General features: G+C 34.2%; 1 protein-coding gene across 1 annotated transcript; it reads right to left on the bottom strand.

Annotated features, from left to right (window-relative positions):
• Positions 1-1046: 1046 nt before the first annotated feature.
• On the bottom strand, positions 1047-16480 carry LOC106066709 (uncharacterized). Its single transcript, XM_013225788.2, has 3 exons — positions 16142-16480; positions 8186-9746; positions 1047-6781 (listed from the first exon to the last, which is right to left on the bottom strand). The coding sequence occupies exons 1-3, from the start codon at positions 16336-16338 to the stop codon at positions 5849-5851; spliced, it is 2691 nt and encodes an 896-aa protein (XP_013081242.2). The 5' UTR covers positions 16339-16480; the 3' UTR covers positions 1047-5848.
• Positions 16481-17398: the final 918 nt, after the last annotated feature.

Below are 17398 nucleotides of genomic sequence, written 5' to 3'. Positions count from 1 at the left end.
ACAGAGACAGCCTGACGTGCTCGAGTAGGGAGAAATAAAGCCAGACACTTTGAATGTAGGCAACTGCATAGATCTGCTCAACACTATCACACATTTAACTTATGCAAAACGAAAAAGTAATCGATAGTATTATCGAGGTGTAATGCTAGACAATCCCAATAAATCTTAAAGCATAACTGATACGTTGAAAAACAAAAACAAAAGATAATGGATGATTGTTTTCACAAAACTCGTAGGCAGCCACTGTGAGTCCGTACTTTGGTACCAGAAGGCAAAGCGGACATAACGGAGAACTTAAACTGAAATAGAGCTTTTCCTTTTTTTGACGAATGTTATAAGTACCTTTTGTAGCCGTAATTTTTTAATATAAATAATAATTAAACCTCCCTTTGGGTCAACACATTTGTCGAGCTCCCCAAAGTGACAGGCGGACGCAAGGAAAAACAAGACAGTCTACATATCACCAATATCAAAAGTTGTAATCAAACATAATTTAAAGAGAAGAAAAATATACATATAAAAAATGTCATAACTTTGAATATCTTTCCAAACGATTTCCTACACGTGAAGTTGTAAGGTGCCAGAAGAGGATGCAGCCAAGTCAAACAGTGTGAGACTTTTAGAAAAACTAACGAATTACAGACGACAAAACAAACCAGTCTTTTGACGAAGTGAAAGGTAACAAGGGAAGCAACTCTTTGCTAGGTACTGAACTATGGTCTGTTCTATGCCGTTGAAGTCATTTTAAAAACATCACTTTCAAATGTAGGGATTGCTTTGAAATAAAGTTATATAGCATACAGTATTGACAGATTATGTTTACTAAGTAAGTTTTGGTTTACACTGCAGCAGATTTTTTTTTATCCTAAATTTAACTAATGTGTCCGAAATTCTAGGAATAAAATCACTTTTAAGTATCTACTATGTCAGAGGTACTTATTGCAGTTCTAGAAAGGCATTTTGCTCACAATATTCATAAAATGTATTTTTTTGGCACTGACACACAGACACACCCATGATACATCCACATATTTTTTTTTCTATTATAAAGGCAGGTAGTTATAATTATAGACAGTCATAGTTTTTAAATCAAATTCTTGTGTAAATGTAAAGTTTATAAAAAAAAAGTTACTTTTTTCTTTTGGTTTAATATTCAAATTAATTTAAAAGAAAAATGGACTATAATAATATTTGAAATTCATCAAACTTTCACTGATCCTAAGATCCAAAAGAATGAGGTCCATAAAATTAAGTACAAAAAAAATAAAATGTGTATAGGATTGGTGATGATTTGAAAAAACCCTGTTAAAATACACAAACAGACCTTGAGTTAGATAAACATTAAAAATCTGCATAATTACAAAGATAGATTTAGATATAAATACACAATGTTGAAATGTTACAAATATGCCAGGACCTACTCAAATCATTTAGTCTGATCATACATTGGACCACTACAAATTAAAAGATTTTACATAACAACAGAGGACGAAATTCATACAATAAAAAATTGAATTAATTAATGCAGAAAATATTTGCATTTTGTTGTTATATGAGCACGCACAATGCTCTAGTAAACTTCATTCTGCATATGCATCCTAAAGATGTACTTTGCTGATAGTGTATTCCAAACAGAACCCTTAACAGCAGTTAAAGAAGAAAATAGTTCTTGAAGTACAATGTGTAATTATAATGTCCTTTTAAAATAGTTCTTGAAGTACAATGTGTAATTATAATGTCCTTTTAAAATAGTTCTTGAAGTACAATGTGTAATTATAATGTCCTTTTAAAATAGTTCTTGAAGTACAATGTGTAATTATAATGTCCTTTTAAAATAGTTCTTGAAGTACAATGTGTAATTATAATGTCCTTTTAAAATAGTTCACAGAGACATCCTATGACTCATTCGTCTACACAAGGTCAACTAAAAATAAGTGTTGAGCTACTTGTGTGCATCTAAGAAGTCATTTATGAAATTTAAAAAGTAAAAAAAAAAAGACATTTTAAATCAAGATCTTAAAAAAACAACTATTTTTCAAAGGTATTGTCGTGATAAAACCTTTACTCCTATTTACAAAAAATTTGTCAATAAATATGATCTAGAATTCAAATCTTTACAGCTATTTACACACTTTTTCTCAACGAATATGATCTAAAATTCAAACCATAAAAGACAATCATAAATGGAGCGTATATCCCAATTACAGTATATTCAAAATAGAATACGTAACAGAATGTGTTGTAAACAAAATGATGTCATTGTTATCAAAAGACAAATATTGACATAATCATATTAAAAGAATTGGTTTCATTCTCCGTTACTTTAAAAATATAATAAACTATGGCTAGAAATTGTACCTTTTAATTAAATTTAAACAAAGAAATTAAGAAATCATTGCAATATTAACAGCTTACAAGAAAATCATTATAGATTATATATAGGCCATTGCATTTACATATTATTGGCATAATCTTCATTGTATATTTTAATGTATTTTGGCAACATAAATAACAAGAATGATAAATACATAATTGTTGTTTTTTTTTAAACTTATTTATCTAACATGTAAAGCGCTATGTCTGAAAACTTCGCACAAGTGGGTCAACTAGGTCATACTTTGATAGGGGCCTATTATGTGAAAAACAGATTTTTTTTTTTCAGGTCTTGGCCAGCAGTTCCTAAATCAGTAGTTAAGTGAGAATTTGTAATCTATGCACTGACTAATTCTACATTTAATGAGCTGATAATTTAATAAATGCTTGCAGAAGAGATTCAAGTAGGTGAGAGAACTGAAAAATTTCATTGGTATATAATAATTATTTCCTTGGTTTGTAATAAGTTTAGCATCTCATCCTCATTCTATAAACCTTGAACCAGATAGCTCGATAGGGCTAGCTATATAAGCAGTGTCACCAGACTTCAAGCATTGACAATATATAAAATGTTTTTATTCCAAAAACGGATTCTTTCCACTCTTTAACAAAGTGCTTTTCAAACTTTTTTAAACATGTACCACTTGGCCAGTTTACTGAAGTAACAATATCAATGCATTAATGTTCACATGTATTCATTCTTCTGAAAGAAAATTCATTATAATCACTATACTTTAACATGAAATTTAATCAAATATCCTAAATTAAAGAATTATTTTTAAAAAAAAAAGGGAGGGGGGGGGGGAAGGTGTATAAATAGATGACTGCAAAGTCATGTGCTTGATTTCTTTTATCTGACTTCAGATTCTGGCTAACAAGAACAAATTTAACAGGCTAACATTGTTCAAATGTAAAATACTGTAAAACATTATCAATTTATTCCATCTTGCTGATGTGTTTAGTGTGAGACATACTTTTGCTTCTTTGTAGAGATAAATTTAGATGGAAAAGTATAAAAAGACAAAAATGGAAAAAACATTTAGACATTGATTTGTTGAAAATAAAAGACCTCATGGCATGTTTTGAAGTGTCACCAGTGGTAGGGGAATCACAGTTTGAAAAACACTGCTGTAAAAAACTTTGATAATAATAATAAAAAAAAAGAATATTACATTTTTTTTTGTAATGAATATCTGTAACTTAATGGAAATGTTGGCTTTTTTTTCCTTCCTAATGCTTTTTAAGAAATATATATATATACCATATATATAGTCTTTAGGTGGAAGTAATTCTTACTTGTTATCATGACAAAATGCTCAACTTTTAATAAAAGAGTTTCATATAATTCTATATATTTACAAATTAAATTTGCAAGCATCTGAATTTTTACAAAATATTATGGAAAGACTGACATGGGATAGTTCCTACTAAATAGTTACTGTAAGTGGAAGTAAAACAAAAAAAAAGAGGGAAAGTTTTTCAAAAAAGAGAAGACTTAGTTTTTATGTTGGAAACACTTGGCATAGGGTTTTACCTAGATTTATCATTTTTACACAAATGTAGAATTAAAATATTTAGAATTAAAAAATTTAATAAAAATTTGCAAAGTGTATATTTCATTTGTAAAAATGCATCATTCTCAAACAATAGTATGTATAAGATTCTTATCACTGTTTTGAAAAAAAGGAATAAAATTTGGCATGTTAAAATAAACAAACAGTTTGCATTGATGAAACGCTGGGATAGTTCAAAGAGAAACAAAACAATATTTCCCTATTCAAAAATTATATTAACAAAAGAAAAAATAAAAGACTTATCCTTACTATTGACTGTACAGAGGATCTAAGAAATGAAGAAGAAACAATGGAAGATAAAAATTAGTGAATAAAATAAAATACAGGGTGGTCACTAGAAAAGCGGAAAATTTGAGGGTTAGATGAGATCATAATAACAAGCTCCAAAAGTCCATACTTGTGTAATCAATGACTGCGTATGGAGCTTGATGTGTACGGACGACATTTCTGGCATCTATGAGTGTAATAAAACATATTATGCCTTTAGAAAACTTTTTAAAAGTTATTCTTTGTAAAAATAAATAGCTGTTTGACAAATTTTCCACTTTTCTAGCGACCACCCTGTATATAAACATTTTATTAAGAAGGCTTTTCGAAGTATATAAAATTATTGTACACTGCGAAAATATTTCTCTGGGATGCCCGTGATTAGGGAATGATGAAAGGTTTAAACATAGACAATACTGTTGAAAACAAGTGGAGACAATGACCCAAAACTAATCATTTAACACTGTGACACAAGTTAGTGTGAAACTGAAGTTCTACACTCTTTCTAAAGCAACATACACATTGATTTTAAGTTTAACCTCATTTAATGAAACCCTCTCTTGTAAAATTTGTTCTAAGCCTCTTTAAATCACTAAGGAAATAATAGAGGATATGGTCCTTTTAAAAGCTTTGTCATTAATCTAAATTTTTTAATGGAGCAGGTAAAAAGGCTTAGCAGTAATACCTGGTTTGATAAACTTAAGGATTGAGACCAGATATGTTCGGTCACTTTCCACCAATGATAAAAATTGCAGCTAATATTTCAACACTTTTTCAAATCCATACTTTGAACCTATTACAGCCTAAATGTGACAATTTAGGCTGTATTTGCTATAGTAAGAAAAAGCATTTTGGAAAAAAAAACTTAAAAAATTGGGCTACAAGGCCAAGCAAAAAACTTAATAACAACTATGGCAAATATGATTAAAATGTTTTGACACTAGCAATATCTCCTGGTTTGTAGTGCTTTGAAATGGTTACTTATTGTAGAAAAAAAAATATTGATTCAGGCTTTTCAAAAAGCTTTGGTAATTGAGGCATTGAATCTATCAATAAGCCTATATCATCTATTTATCAAACTACACAGCATAAGTAAAAACCATGTGTCATAAACAATAAGCCACCAATTTATCTTGTATTCCATTAAATTGATTGATGGAAAGATGTAAGACTAATGCATAATCTAGCCATTCTAAATTTTCTACTTAAGTTAGCATTAGCATCACTGCCCTATGTAACAAATCCTAAGTGAAGTGTAGTACCTTACCAAAAAAAACTATTCTTTTACTATAAACTAATAATAAATAGACTATTGGTTTCTTTTTAACTTTATAAATAAATAAAAGGAAAGAAAGACTTCATAACTACTAGTTTAGTGTTTTTCATCAACTGTACAAGTAAAAAAAAAATTGATAACTATTTAATACAATTAAAACAGGCTACTATTGCACACATTTATCTAAACAAAGTATAAAAATAAGTTCAGGATAAAATGAGGCTTATCTGTGTTAGAAGGACAGGCAGGGCTAAATAATAGTTGTCCAAAAAAATTTAAATAGAGATACTTTTAAAGGCTGCACACAGCTGCTCTGACAAGAAAACAAATAATTATGAGGATAATACAGTGTTCACATTTAAACACGCCCTCGCTCAGACTTTCTCTTGAAGCTGCCAGGGTACTTCTTGATAACACTGTTGCATACATTCCGAGAGAAGAGAAAATCATATGCTGCAAAGAGGGAAACAAGGTTGTAGTCATACAAAGTGCCACTCAAAAAGGTGGGCAGAATGTCCATTAGAAGCCTAAGGTCGATATATAGGCCCACAAACACATCCTCAGACATATTAGACAAAGCTAGCACCAACATTGTTATAATGTCATCACATGCAGACTGGTGGGTTGGGCCATAAAGACGGGAAATGTCCCGGTTGAGGTCTTCTATAGCCTTTGTGATGTAGCGTACTTTATCTAAAAAACAGTTGGCGTCAAGACATTTCTTTACATACTTTCGGAACGGGGTGAGAACAGGATCCAAAACCTCTGCTATTTTATCACGGTTACTGAGACTAGCCCAGTTCTGAGATAGACCTGGATGTGCAATTTCAGTTTCATCAATGCTCAGTAGTTCTTCGTTTCCACTGTCTGGCTTTATGTCTGTACAATTAGAGGAAGTTTCAGTTTCATTCGACACATCTGATGACTCAGAGCTAGCACTATCAGCAACCACTTCATCTATGTCATCTTTGTCATCAAGCTGCATCTTCTGTTGCAGGCTCAGACTGTCAGAATTTGCTATATTGTACAGATCATCAATGGCACAATGACGAATGTCCAGACTTAGTAAAGACACAGATTTGGCTATAGAGATAGTGTCCAATGCTGAGTGGACCAATGGGACTGCTGCACTGTTGCCAACAAAGTCAGGTTTTGAACCAAAAAACAAATCCAGAATTTTATCTCCTTTGAGAATCTCATGCAGAGGCTCTTTAGTTAAGGCCTGATATGCACTGTGTATACCAACTTGAAGTCCAGTGTAGTAAAGCTTATTCAAGTCATTCAACATTTCCTAAAAATAATGAAAACAGATGTTTACAAGAATTGAACTAAAAATTATATATGGAAATTATTTTATTGAAATATTTATTAAAAAAAAACAACAACTTACACTATTATGAAAATATTTTTTTTTACAAGTACACAATAAATATTCTAAATTAAGGAAGCAGTGCTAATGAAGCAATGGTCCTCTTGAGGTTTATTTGCTACAGCAGTTTTGTATTAAAAAAGAAATTACTGCTACAAATTTAGTTTTGAAACCATAAGAAGTTGATTGATAGGCTCTTAAGATGATTTAGGATGGATAAAAGTTCTCACCTGTATATTAAGTAAAAAAAACACAACTTTCTGTATTATACAACATAAATAGCCTAGCAGGGACAAAAGAAGAACTAGCTGACTTGGTGATGCGCATAGACAAGACTTCTGCAGCATGAGGTATGCAAAAAAAATGCAGAAAAACTCAAAATTATGACAAATAACCAACAAGGCTTTAAAAGGGGCAAAAAGGTAAAAAGCTGACTAGTGTCAGTAGTTTTAAAAACCTTGGCGCTATCATTTCAGATGAGGGAACCAAACCCAACTACTAGCCTGAATTGCAAAGTCAACAGCAGCACTTGCACAACTCAAAACAATATGGATAGACAAAGGCATAGTCCTTGACACCAAAAGTTGCTGGTCATGGTCACATTCTTAAAAACTTGCGAGTCTTGGAGGCTTAATGCAGAGCTAGAGAGGAGGATCCTAACAATGGAATTGAGATACTACAAAGGATCCTAGGTATCACATTTAAAGACCAAATCACAAACGAAGGGATTAGAGACAGGGTTACTACAGTGATTGAACCTCTCACTATGACCTGCTAACTATTTTAAACAAATACAAACTCTATGGACATATTACAAGGTCTTCAGGGCTTGCAGAGACCATCCTTCAGGGAACAGTATCAGGAAAAAGAAGAAGGGGCAGACAGAAAAAGTGATGGAAAGACATCATTACAGAATGGATGGGCCTGCCATTGAAAGAGGTTCTATCCAAGACAAAAGACAGAGAGGAATGGAGAAAGACTGTTGACTAATCTTTTTTGGTGCCCCAACGGTCTAACAGACTAAGGGCTAGGTGAGGGTGGTTGAAGGTGAATATAAATCATGTAAAAACATTTTTTTTTAAATATATGTTTTTAATCCCCTTTTGATGTGAGGATAAGAGCAAGTAAGGTTTACTTGTTATTATATGGTCATCACCAGAGACTATTACTTTCCAAAACTGTCAACTACTCCTCAAAACTGTGTAGGCGTAAAATCCTGAGCAAAAAAATCTTGCCTGACTTATGTCACCAAGGCTCAGACTGAAAACCTGCTTCACAACATTAGATAGCAACTTAGCTACAGTGAGTAGTTTATATATTACTTACCTGACAAAATGATCTCTCATATGACTTCCACAGTAGTTCAAGTTGTTCTGGTACAGAGTCTACAGAATTCTGGCAAATATGTATAGACAAGGTTTCCACAACATCACAGAAGAGAGCTTGCATGGCTCCTTTAATGTTATCTACCTGCTTCATCAGAGATTTAAGAGCCAATTGTACTGTTATATTGTCCGCCTGTGGTAAGACTGAACTGACACCAGAACATGATTCTCTGAAAGTCTTAAATGATGTACCAGCAGTGTGGTTCCTATATTGAATGTCTTTGTTGTCATGGTCAGTTAAGGCTGCAGTGTTAACATTTGTATCTTCTTCAAAAATAACATGTTCTGGTTTTGAGATTTTTCTCTTTGATAAATTTAGGCTATCATATAAAGTGTTATCTGGTGTCTCACTCACTGGTCCTTGATGCCCAGGGACACTGTTAGACTTTAACCCAGTGTCAACTACAAGGGAATATTCACTGAGGGCGAGATTGATTTGATCCCGCAAAGCCTCACAGCCTCGTTTGTGAATTTTGTAAGGCTCTGAAGCTGTATGCTCCAACACACGGGTGACTCTTTCTTGGAATGTGAGCCACATGTCAGGCTTCTCTACATGTTCAGTGCCAGGCAAGAAGTCAGTGCAGTCATCTGGGTCAAACTTAGTTTCCCTGTTGGAATTCCTGCCGCTGGTGCTCAGCTCAATAATGGCAGCCACTGTGGCCTCTCTGGCAGCACTGATGTTAACCTTATCATTACACAAAGCATCAAGGGCCAAAGTCTCCACACTTATTCTTCTGTTGATCTCAACAAAGATATTATGAAAACAGTTGGGTACAGTGTCTGCATTTTTCACTTTCCTTTTAGTTTTTTCCTTCCTGGAAATAACATTTTTTATAGCCTCTCTGACTTTGATCAGCTTTTCTATATCCTTGAAAAGCTTATTTCTTTTTTCTTGAAGTTCCTCTATCTTCCACCCTACATCCTCATTTGATTTGGCCCAGTTTACTTTACTTTGCTCTGCTTCCAACATTAAATTTTGCCTCTCAAGCTCCCCTTCTGTTCTATTGAGGAAAACTCTCAGAAATTCCTTGTCACAGGTTCTCAAATAGAGCTCACTCTCCAAGTTTTCTTGTTGAAGAACGCTTGCCATTAAAGCATTAAGACACTTGTTAAGCTTATCAATGTTATCTGCCACATCTACAATACTCATCTCTGCCTTTTTCAAGCGTTCTTCAATTAAACTCTTTGCTCTATTGAGACTGTAAAGATGCTCCTCACTGAAAGTGACAGACTTCAAAATATAGACATGAAGAATGTGTGCTATTTTCTTATTAAAATCTTCTGTGGAAATTTTCTTCTTTAAGTAGTTCTTGACTATTTCTGTACACTTTCCCATCATGTCTTTCAAGGAGGCATCAAATTCATAATGGCTGCTATCTTCAAAAAGAGCTGTTGCATTGCTTGGTATAAACGTTTCTGAAGGAGAATCAGCAGGTGCAGACTTGCGCATAGAAACTATTCCAGGATCAACATCATTAAGCACAGGAACCCAAAAAATTAACCTAAAAAAATATGTTAACATAGTAAATTATAACAATCTAATTGTGTATAAATTGATTAAAAATATATTTAATAATAAAAACAACTTTTATAAAACTGCACAAAAAAAGGAAAAAAAATGTAAATATATTTGTACAAATAAATAATCATGTGCCTTAAGTGCATAGTTTTTTCAGTTTCTCCTTTTTTTTTTCTGGAGGGGAGAGGGGAGTCTAATTAAGAAGTACTTGTTACACTTGTATGATCCATATTTCCCCATTTCTTTGTCTGCTAGCGAGATATGAGAATCACGGGGCATCAACGAAAGTATGTGGGAGGAGATAGCCCAAGACTGGACAGCATGAAACAGACTGTGCATGCTGGTATAAACCTTGCAGAGTGCAAAAGAAATGAAGCTGCCTTAGTCAAAAGAAAGAAAAACAAAAATGCCATATCAGCTACATAAAAGGATTCTAGAGAAATGTCAAAAGATATATATAACTGCATTTGCTATACCCTTTGGACCAATATAAATGAAAACTGGAATGTTCTGGAAGCTTTACATTTTTCTGGTTAGTCTGCCATCATCAAACACCATATCTTTTTTGTTTATAAATCTCAATGTATATTCTCTATTTTTTTAAGCAAAAAATATAATCAGTTTAGTAAATTTTTGGTAGCTTAACACATTACTGTCACCCAAGCTGCTAAATGTAATTGTCTCCTTTCACCAAAATATGATGGATACTGTGCAGTTCAATGGCACCTACTCTGAAAGTTTCCGTATAAACAGTGAGTTAAACAAGGATGCGCCCTGGCTCCAACCCTCTTTAGAGTACTCTTTTCACTAATAATCCACAACGCGTTTGAAAAATCCACAATGCAAGTGAGAAAACTAAATTCACACGCGCTGCTTCCAAAGGATCTTGAAAATGACATGGCAAGAGAGAGTGTGTAATATTGAGATCCTTCCATGCATCTTTACAGTCCTCAGACAATGCGCTGGCTCTGACATTTTTGCAGGATGAAGGACTATTGCGTCCTGAAAGTTATTCTTTACAGGCAACTTGTGTCTGGCTCAAGAAAAACTGGTCGCCCCCACCACCGTCACATGGATGTAATAAAACAGGACCTAAAACAGTGAACATACTGATCATTGGGAAGACATAGCCCTACATGGCACTAGATGGAGAGATAGATGGTGACCAAGAAAGCTATGGACAGTGAAAAACCATGGGCTTCAGCTCTGGAAGAAAAGCATTCCATATGAAAAATGGCTGGCTCCTCTTCCACCAAAGCGAAGCCACCTTAACCTGCGAAATATGTTGACAGGAGTGTCTCTCCAAAATAGGGCTCCACAGTCAAATAAAAAAGTGTTCGAGATAACCATAGTCATAGACTTAGTTTGGGAATTACTGCTCGAATGGATTGAATTTAGATCTATATGTTAAACATAATGAATGTTCCCTTTACATTTTTTTATTATTTTTTCTCCAATAAAATAAAAGTAGAGTGTGAAAATGGGTTTACTTGTTCAGCCAATATATTCATATTTAATATTCAATACTCCTGATTTGTTAAATAATTTTGTTTTTAATATAGTTACAATTAGCTACTTTTTGTCTATATTTGGTGTTGTGTAATTATGTTGTTATTGTGTGTTGTGAACCAATAAAATAAAAGTAGAGTGTGAAAATGGGTTTACTTGTTCAGCCAATATATTTATATCTAATATTCAATACCCGATTTGTTAAATAATTTTGTTTTTAATATAGTTACAATTAGCTACTTTTTGTCTATATTTGGTGTTGTGTATTTATGTTGTTATTGTGTGTTGTGAACTGATCTGTTCTTGTGTGTCAAAATGTCTTGGTGTCCAGGTCAGCTTGTGTGTGTGTGTGTACTGTGTTATCATGAACTGTTTTGTCATTCTTGTTCAATAAAGCCTAGGATCAAGACATGTCTTCTTGTAGTGTTCCAGTAGGTTACTACAGTTTATTGAACAAGAGTTTAGTGGTTTAGTTGTGCTTCAAGTATGGATCGTTTTTTAAAACCTGAACAATTGGTGGTGGATCCTAATGATCCGGACGCTCAAAGGATCTGGAAGAACTGGCTTCACACATTCGAAAAATTTGCATTATAACTAGCTGTACCAGAAGGTGAGAAGTTCGATCTACTATGTGACTTTATCTCACATGGTGTGTATGAATTGATATCTGACAGTACCAATTTTGAAACTGCTGTAACTACACTAAACGGACTCTATGTCAAACAAACCAATGAGGTTTATGCTCGCTATCTCCTATCCGATTGTATACAGGAAACGGGACAGAGTGTTGACAGGTATGTTCAAAGATTGAAACTTCTGGCTAATGACTGCCATTTCAGAGCAGCCTCTGCCCTCAAAAACCAGAACAAGGCCATCAGAGATGCATTCATAAGTGGCATGTCATCACCAGAGATTAGGCAGAGACTTTTAGAGTACTCATCTCTGGACCTTGCAAAGTCATTGGAGGTAGCTAGATCTCTGGAGATGGCACAGAAACTTTCTATGACATATAACGTGCAATAAGCCACTACTTTTCAAACACCAAAAGCACAACAATCCAATACGTCGGAATTGCCAAGATTGATTTGGCACCCATTACTATAGATGCAGCTCAAGGCAAGTGCTACTTTTGTGGAGGTGCTATCCACTCTCGTAGCAAATGCCCAACTAAAGATGCAATCTGTAATGAATGCGGTAATAAGGGACACTACAAAAAAGGTATGCAAATCAAAACTTTCTACAGTTTACAGATCTAACTCTGATTCAGCGGTACAATAACAGCCGCCTCTTTGTTTTCTCTATCTCGTGCTTTAATGAAAATACAAGTTAACAACATTACACTTGATGCCCTCATCGATACAGGTAGTTCGGACAGTTACATTTCTGCATCGACTGTCAGAAAGTATAGATTCAAAACTTTTCACTCATCAAAACTTATATCTATGGCCAACACCAACCTAACTGGTTATACTCGAGGCCATGTTAATGGTGACATTAACAGTAAAGGCTCCACTTATAAAGACTTCAAGCTACACATACTTCACAACCTATGTGAGGATGTTATTTTAGGCCACGACTTCCTTGAACAACATGAGAGTGTACAGATCTCTTTTCAGGGGCCTAAACCATCAATGGTCTTAAATGGAATGAAAGCTGCTAATGTCGAACCCGCTCCTCTTTTCCAAAATATGCTTAAAGAGTGTCGACCTATCGCCACAAAATCCAGACGTTATTCTGCAAACGACACTCTATTCATCAATTCGGAAGTTGAGAGACTCTTAAAAGATGGCATCATTGAGCCCTCATCATCTCCATGGCGGGCTCAAGTCTTAATATCAGCTAATGAATGACACAAACGAAGAATGGTAGTGGACTACAGCCAAACTGTTAATCGGTTCACACTTCGGGATGTTTATCCCTTACCTCCCATTGATGATATGGTCTCTCAAATAGCTAAATATGAAATATTTAGCACCCTTGATCCTCGCAACGCATACCATCAGATACCTCTAAGAAAGACTGATCACCATTATACTGCCTTTGAAGCTAAAGGGAAATTATACCAAATCTGTAGGATACCCTTTGGAGTAACTAACGGGGTAGCCTATTTTCAACGGACAATGGACAAGATCATAGAACAAGAGTCACTGGAGGGTACATATGCTTATATTCATAACATCACCATTTGTGGTAAGGACAGAGAAGAGCATGATAAAAATCTGCATAAATTTCTTGGGGCTATAAAAAAATATGGACTAACTCTTAATGAGGAAAAGTGTGCATACGCTTCTTCAAGAATAAGATTACTAGGTTATGAAGTCTCCCCTAATGAGATGAAGCCAGACCCAGACAGACTAATGCCCTTGCACCAACTTCCTCCACCCGAGAAACTTAATGCACAAAGGCCAGCTGTAGGTCTATTCTCCTACTATGCCAACTGGATAGAACATTTCTCAGATAAGATCCATCCTTTAGTACACAACAGAACTTTCCCACTCCCTGAGAGAGTCAAAGATACACTTCAAGCGCTAAAAAAAGAACTAGAAATGGCTGTTATCACTAATGTAGACCACAAAAAAGCCGCTGGAGGTTGAAACAGGTGCATCAGATATCGCTATATCTGCTACCTTATCCCAGAACAAAAGACCAGTTGCCTTATTCTCCAGAACACTATCTCTTAGTGAGAGACGTCAATCCTCAGTAGAGAAAGAAGCAATGGCTATCATGGAATCAATCAAGAAATGAAGACATTTTCTATTAGGGTCATGTTTCAAACTCACCACGGATCAAAGGTCTGCATCATTCATGCTTAACCCTCGCCATCGCGGTAAAATAAAAAACGACAAAAATTCAGAGGTGGAGAATAGAACAATCAATGTACAGTTTTGATGTGTGTTACCGGCTGGGGGCTGACAACATGGCCGCTTATGCTCTTTCTCATGGATTCTGTGCAAGTACAACCACCCCTAGGTCTTTGAAAGAACTTCACAACACTCTTTGTCATCCTGGCATAGTGCGAATGCTCCATTTCGTCCGGTCAAAGAATCTTCCGTATGCAGTTGAAGAAATAAGAACTGTAGCAAGCAATTGCCCCATCTGTGCAGAGATAAAACCTCGTTTTTATCAACCATCTGCTGGAAGCTTAATAAAAGCCACATCACCATTTGAGAGACTTAGTATTGACTTTAAGGGACCACTCCCTTCTACCACTAAAAATAAATATTTATTGACAATTATTGATGAGTACTCAAGGTTTCCTTTTGCATATGCATGTCCTGACATGTCTACTCAAACAGTAATTAGATGCTTCACAAACCTATTCAGCATTTTCAGAATGCCCTCATATTTACATTCTGACCGGGGATCAGCCTTCATGTCTGAAGAGCTACGATCTTTCCTCAGATGTAAAGGCATAATAAAAAGCAGAACCACTGCATATAATGCCAAAGGGAACGGGCAAGTAGAAAAAATGAACTCGACTCTCTGGAAGTCAATTCTTCTAGTCATCAGGTCAAGAGGGCTACATAATACACAGTGGGAGCTAGCCCTAAACAACACTCTCCATTCAATTAGATCTCTATGTACTGCTACAAACGAAAGAATATTTTCCTACAAAAGAAGGTTCACCTGTGGTGTCTCTATGCCGACCTGGCTATCTGTTCCAGGGCCTGTCCTAATGAGAAGGCATCCAAGACAAAGCAAATATGATCCGCTGGTAGATGAAGTGGAGCTTATTGAATCTAATCAGAACTATGCCCACATACGTCTTCCAAATGGACGGGAAGAAACTGTCTAACTACACCATTTTGCTCTGAGAGGTGACTCATCTTCAGAGTGTGTAGTATATGAGTTCACTTCAATAGACTTTGAGACATCTTCTGAGGTCTCTCAACATCAATTGGCACTGAGACTTAGCTGGGTGTTTCCCAACACATGGAGACATCTGCAGAGAACATGGTTCCACCTGCTTTAAGAGCAGAGGAAAACACCATTGAAAAATGGAAAAAAATCACTTGCCAGCGAAAAGAAACTAAACGGGGGTGAATGTTGTGTATCTATGTTGTTGTGTGTTGTGAACTGATCTGTTCTTGTGTGTCAAAATGTCTTGGTGTCCAGGTCAGCTTGTGTGTGTGTGTACTGTGTTATCGTGAACTGTTTTGTCATTCTTGTTCAATAAAGCCTAGGATCAAGACATGTCTTCTTGTAGTGTTTCATTAGGTTACTACATTAGGGCCCTCCAGATGTTGGAGGGACATTAAATATAAACTACGGTCTCCGACATAATCTAAGGAACATTTATCTAGATTGGTCAAACAGTTTTGATCTTTATTCAGGACATACATACTATCTGCTTTATAACTTTATATTATAGATAAATACATGTTTCTTAAACATTATTTTGACATAAATTTTTTTTTATGTATGAATGTTTTTTACAAGTAAAACCAATTACTAGCTTTTACCACTGACCAAGCCCAAATTTTAAAAAGTGCTGCGACAATGCAGAAGGAAGAAAATAGTCTTTTCTGCTCTGGTCCCAATCATAGTTTATCTTTTCAATGAGTAATTAGACAATATTTTAGCTATATCTATTAGATGTTTTAAGTTTTTCCTAGGTCTAACCATTATGGAAATTCAAATATATATATATATATATATATATATATATAAAAGGAGGTGTTTTTTTTATAGTGTTTTCAATATGGTAGTTTTACCCTAGATAATTTTGGACTAAAATTTATTAAAATAATTAAAAGTCTTAATTTTGAAAAATATATATAAAGCTTTAATATAAAAGATCTAGATTGGAATCTAGAGAGCTACATCTTGAAATTGGTTTAAGTGTTAAAAAGGTTTATATTTTCTTACCTTTTATTACAATCAATATAAATTGTATCGATTGCAAGGGTTTTAAACCAAAGAGCTGACTCTCTTGACAAAGGAGATGGGTCAGTCGAAGAGAGTGAATATGGATGGATGCCAGCAACTAGAGGAAAACACTTGTCATCGACACTAACATTATCTACGACTTCTCTTTGTTCATTCAAATTAAAAACAATCTTCATCTTTAAAATAGATCTAGATATAGAAATATAGATATCTAGATCTAGTCTCTATCTCTAGAATACTCTAGATAAGGCTCTGTAATACATCCAATTGTCTTTAGAATCTATTGCAGATATAAAAAAATATAAACAGATTAGCTAGTGACTCTAGACTTAACACTTTAAAAAAAATAACAGAGTTAACTAAGACTTCTAACTAGTCTTTTAACTTAGACTCTATAATTATAATGTTTAAATTTTAGATAGATAATATTCTATATTATAATTATTATTTAATATAAATCTACAGGCACTAGAATATAGATCTAGACAACTTCAGACTCATCTGTCTCTACATGTACAGAGTACAGACTACTCACTACTCCTCTCAGATTTTAAATAGAATCTAGTTAAATCTAGATTAAGATTCTATTATCATCTCACTCTACTCTCTAGCCAGTCTAGCTAACTGCTTGAGTCTATCAACAAGTCTATGTCTATAGTAGATATATTATAATTGTCACTGTTTTAGTTTATAATAAATATATAGAATATAGATGTACTTTAGATTTCTGTATTGATAACATTATTTTAGATATAGATTATAGATCTACAGCTTGATTATGATTTTTTTTATGATATAGACATTATAGATTCTATCTAGGACATCTGGTCTATATTGTATAGTACAAAGAACATGGAAGGGGGTCAGTGTGACATTGTGACTCATTGTCCTGGAAGATGACCTTTCCATTTTGTTTATTGTTCTCAGTTTTGACCGAATTAGAATAAAATCAAATCTAGATCTAGATAAACTATCATAAACTCTAGACCTAAATATATATATAGATCTAGACGATTATAGTAAATAGACTTCTATATAGATGTATTTTTTGATGAATCATACTAAATCATAGAGGCATAGTCGTAGTTATAATAGGTAAATAGTAGTCTAGTTAGTAGATGAATCATGATTTAGAGTCGTAGACGATAGTGTCGATAGAGACAAAACTCAACAAGACAGTCACACTACTGGTCACAGTGCTACTGATAGATTAGAAAAGATCTGATGATCTGGATC

This window comes from Biomphalaria glabrata, chromosome 9 (genome assembly GCF_947242115.1).
Source record: "Biomphalaria glabrata chromosome 9, xgBioGlab47.1, whole genome shotgun sequence".
Taxonomy (NCBI): Eukaryota; Metazoa; Mollusca; class Gastropoda; family Planorbidae; genus Biomphalaria; species Biomphalaria glabrata.
This window is presented reverse-complemented; position numbering and strand designations above follow the sequence as displayed.

What these genes read in the sequence shown, in the direction of transcription:
- LOC106066709 (XM_013225788.2), bottom strand. Translation starts at nt 16,338, where the DNA reads ATGAAGATTGTTTTTAATTTGAATGAACAAAGAGAAGTCGTAGATAAT. An exon ending in TATATTGATTGTAATAAAAG is followed by an intron (nt 9,747 to 16,141) that starts GTAAGAAAATAT and finishes ATATTTTTTTAG; the next exon opens with GTTAATTTTTTGGGTTCCTG. An exon ending in ATGAGAGATCATTTTGTCAG is followed by an intron (nt 6,782 to 8,185) that starts GTAAGTAATATA and finishes CATTATTTTTAG; the next exon opens with GAAATGTTGAATGACTTGAA.